We start from the raw sequence: 4,143 nt of genomic DNA, 5'->3' as shown, positions 1-4,143 counted from the left end.
AACCCAATTAAAAGCACATTTAGCAGGAGTAACCCGGAATTGTCTTAGCAAAACTGTCATTCGTAAAGAAAAAGCCGCTAAAGTAATATAACCCCAGATTAAGGTGTACAACCCCAGATTAAAGTGTAGCCTATAACACCAGGCTAAGGTGTATGACCCAAGGTTAAAGTGTATAACCCCGGCAGGTTAAGTATACAACCCCGGATTAAAGTGTATAACCGCCATTTAAACTTCATACCCCAGTTAAGATGTAGCCTATAACCCCAGGTTAAGATGTATAACCCCAGGTTAAGGTGTAAGTATGTTGTTACAAACTGCGAATACGTGGCAATTTATTTTGAAAGGCAATTGACTTCATATCATATGCAAATGCAGTTGCATAGTCAGAGTTCCTTGTCAATGGCAAAGTCAAAATGCACAGAATTCATCGCGACAAACGCTTATACTAAAACACGTTGGGGCACCAGTCATTAGGAACAAACAAACTCAAAACCGAGCGCGATTATACCAGCCACAGAACATGGGTGAATGAACAGTACACGTTGCACACAGAATTTTCCAGAATAGGAGTGAATGTTGACCGTTAAAAAGTTAATACGTCTAAAACGGGTTACAAAGTTAGCACATAAATGGAGGTACATCAAGAAAAAGCCAATTCCTGAATAGGTTCGTCCACTTTATCCGATTTAGACGAACATAATGTTGAGAAGAGCGATACACATCATGACCAAACTGCACTGGATTGCTGTAGCTGATGATGTGGTGGTCATCATGGTCGTTGCTGAAAAAAACAACGTTTAACTTTGCTGTTAAGTTTCGTAATGCCCAAAATTTGTTGGATTCCCTAAGGAGTTTTAGATAATCCGTGTGACAAGTGGAGAATATACTATATCAGGTGTAAAATTAAAATATTATTTTGTTCAAAACAGACATTAATTAAACGATATTCCAACAGATCAAACGTGTAGCGTTCACTCTAATATTCGTTGATATATTATTTTTCTTATTTGTTTCTTAAACGTTACGCTTTCTTGTTTAAACGTTCTGTAGTTTATCTCTTAAAGTAAAAAAGGTAATATTTTGCGGGGAGAATCAGGCGAAATTTGCTTTGGTTAAGTTATGTATACCGAAATAAATTACGGTTAAGAACGATCCAATAATATCAGAAATTTCTAAGATCAGTTTTGCCGAAACTGCTCAAACTTACTTGCAGGTTGTCTGTAGCTGCTCGAATCTGTCAGGTTAAAGGTGCCGTTGGTAACGGCCCACCCGTCGGAGCCGTGATAGATCAGCGCCCCGTCATCAGTCACCGCCCCTTGGGCAAAGAGCAGGTTGTACTTGGTAGCTGCAACATCCCAAGTCGTCATAACATTTGACACGTTCTTGGTGACACTGATTGGACGCAGGAAGGAGCACATGATCTCGCCGTTGGCGACCCCTGTGCTCACACTGTAGTTCCCCACAACCTGGTAAAGCAGAAAGCAAAGCGTTGCGGAGATTGTTTCACGAATTGACGCACTTACGCACTCATGCATTTACGCACTTACGTACTCAAGAGTTGGCGTTTCTACATTTACACCCTACGGATTGGCGCACCAACACAAATACCTTTCAACGCCTTTACAAATTAGCGCACTCACGCATTCACGCATTAAAACACGCACTAACGCACTCACACACTCACGCACTCACGAACTTACGCCCTCACGCACTCACGCACTCACACACTCACGCACTCACGCACTCACGCACTCACGCACTCACTCGCGCATTCACGCATTAAAACACCCACGCACTCGCGCACTAACGCACTCACACACTCACGCACTCACGAACTTACCCACTAACGCACTCACGCACTCACGCACTTACACACTTACACATTTACACGCACTTACTAACACACACGTACTTACTCCCTCACAAATTGTCGCACTTACGCACTAACGCACTAACGCACTAACGCACTCACGCACTCACGCACTCACGCACTCACGCACTCACGCACTCACACATTTACACACTTACACTTACACGAACTTACTAACACACACGTACTTACTCCCTCACAAATTGTCGCACTCACTCACTCACTCACGCACTCACGAACTTACGCACTCACGCACTCACGCACTCACGCACTCACGCTCTCACGCACTCACTCACGCACTCACGCACTCACGCACTCACGCACTCACGCACTCACGCAGTTACACACTTACACGCACTTACTAACACACACGTACTTACTCCCTCACAAATTGTCGCACTTACGCACTAACGCACTCAAATACTTACCCAATGACGCACTTACTCACTCACGCAAACGCCGAGAGTTTTTATTTAAAACGCCGAGAGTTTCATTTCAACACTAAAATAAAGTATTTATCGGTTCATCGAAACAAAATAAAAACATTTAGCTGTATACCCACCTCTCCGACGATAACAGGTCGTCCGTGTGCGATAAGGTAGGCCGACGTAATAGTGATGACGTCAGACGTTGAATTTTGTCGCGAACAGTAGTAGCAGTCGTCGGAAGCATTAGGAAGGACACCCTAAACATGTGAGCAACAGCGTTGTTTGTAAAGGCAACAAAGCACATTATCTATCCAAGGCTGCAGCCCTGAACGTTGACACCTTATTAACACCGCTGTACCTTTTCAACACAAGAAGGTGTTAAATAATGCTCTAACTATAGAAACTTAGACTGATAATAATTGTGTCCCACCTTATATAAGTGATGCTTGAATCACTTCTTAGTCAGATTAACTGAAGATGATACAAGTTCGAAACGTCTTAATTAAGATGAAATGTTTAAATTAGGATGATGTCAATCTACTCGACCTTTTTGGCTTTGCAATTTATTATCAAGCTACATTACAGATCCGTGCATTGTGTAAACAAACAAAGCACGTATGTTATATTTATACTATGTTGTATTAACCACGCGGCTAAAGCTAGTGAACTGCTAGGACGAAGCGGATTTTCGGCGCTTTGTGTAACAAATCACACAAAAATCTATATGTCCAGATTAGAATGCTATAGTGCAGGGGTTCCATATTTGGGGGCCATGGGCCTTTTTTATGGGGACCATGAAAAAATCTGAAAATAATATTTTTTTTAATTTATTATCTCTAAGTATGCTCTACTGTAACAAAAGAAATAAATTAAAATTTAATAAAAATATCAGTACAGCAATAAGCTACATCTTGATCTTGAGTTTACCTTCTTTATTTTACTTTTTAGATTTATTAATATTAATATTTTAAAATTTGCTACCCCTGCTAAAAAAGGAACTATGATGAAAGTTATGTGTGTTGTATTTATACTATTTTATAATTCGAACTACCGGTTACTGTTTAAACCAGGGGGCACGGTGTAAAAAAGGTTAGGAACCCCTGCTACGGTGGCTTTTATAAAACAACCAACCCCGATGTTGTGTTTAGCTGTTACCTACCATTAGCGTGTCCACAGATATGGCCACTGAGACGTAACCAGTATCGCTTCCAACCAAGGTGAACTTCAAGACATCCTGGCCGTCATGCACCATTGGTTCCCACTCGACCGTGCCATTCAGCTCGTTGTACCATTTACCGCCACCATGCGGAAGTGCCTCAATCCGGTCGCGAACGATATCAATCTGCGTCAAAAAAGATGCTCCTTTGAAACTCTTTTTGCACTCCTTACATTTAAGCGAGAGCGTTGTTCGTGCTTACAAAACGAGGAAATATTTTGCAATTTATTTGCTTTTACCGCGCGCGTAAAGTTAGTTGTATTCATTTTTTTCGCGTAAGCCTTACGTCAGTCTAGTTTGCCACAAAAAGAAAACATGTGACGTATAAATGTTTTGCTGGCACGAAAGCGCAAACAAAACTTGGGTGGTGGAGAGAGATTAAACCAGTAAAAACAATCCAACCTGTACATCTCCAGACTTTTGTGAATCTAGCAATATCATGTTACATCTCATGCAGTAATTAATACCTTTATTTTGTTTTGTTTTTGATTTGTCAGTAAGGGTCTATATCTATACTTACCACTCCTTCTGCAAACAAAATTGCAGTGGTGAAAACGTAAATGCTGAGTTTAAACATCCTTAATGAACTTTATTTCGCCTTTCAAATCGAAATTACCTGCTATTGTACT

At 41.1% G+C, this 4,143-nt stretch overlaps 1 protein-coding gene across 1 annotated transcript; it reads right to left on the bottom strand.

Moving 5' to 3' along the window:
• Nucleotides 1-4,143, bottom strand: LOC146166663 (uncharacterized). Its single transcript, XM_083389189.1, has 5 exons — nt 4,035-4,143; nt 3,458-3,640; nt 2,433-2,555; nt 1,208-1,466; nt 1-781 (listed from the first exon to the last, which is right to left on the bottom strand). Exons 1-5 carry the CDS (start codon nt 4,089-4,091, stop codon nt 687-689), a joined length of 717 nt encoding a protein of 238 aa, XP_083245315.1. The 5' UTR covers nt 4,092-4,143; the 3' UTR covers nt 1-686.

This window comes from Ascidiella aspersa, chromosome 1 (assembly GCF_963924565.1).
Source record: "Ascidiella aspersa chromosome 1, kaAscAspe10.2, whole genome shotgun sequence".
Taxonomy (NCBI): domain Eukaryota; kingdom Metazoa; phylum Chordata; class Ascidiacea; order Phlebobranchia; family Ascidiidae; genus Ascidiella; species Ascidiella aspersa.
Note: the sequence above shows the minus strand (reverse complement) of the source record. Positions and strands in the feature narration are given on the sequence as shown.

What these genes read in the sequence shown, in the direction of transcription:
- LOC146166663 (XM_083389189.1), bottom strand. Translation starts at nt 4,091, where the DNA reads ATGTTTAAACTCAGCATTTACGTTTTCACCACTGCAATTTTGTTTGCA. An exon ending in GACCTGTTATCGTCGGAGAG is followed by an intron (nt 1,467 to 2,432) that starts GTGGGTATACAG and finishes CTGCTTTACCAG; the next exon opens with GTTGTGGGGAACTACAGTGT. An exon ending in CAGCTACAGACAACCTGCAA is followed by an intron (nt 782 to 1,207) that starts GTAAGTTTGAGC and finishes TGTTTTTTTCAG; the next exon opens with CAACGACCATGATGACCACC.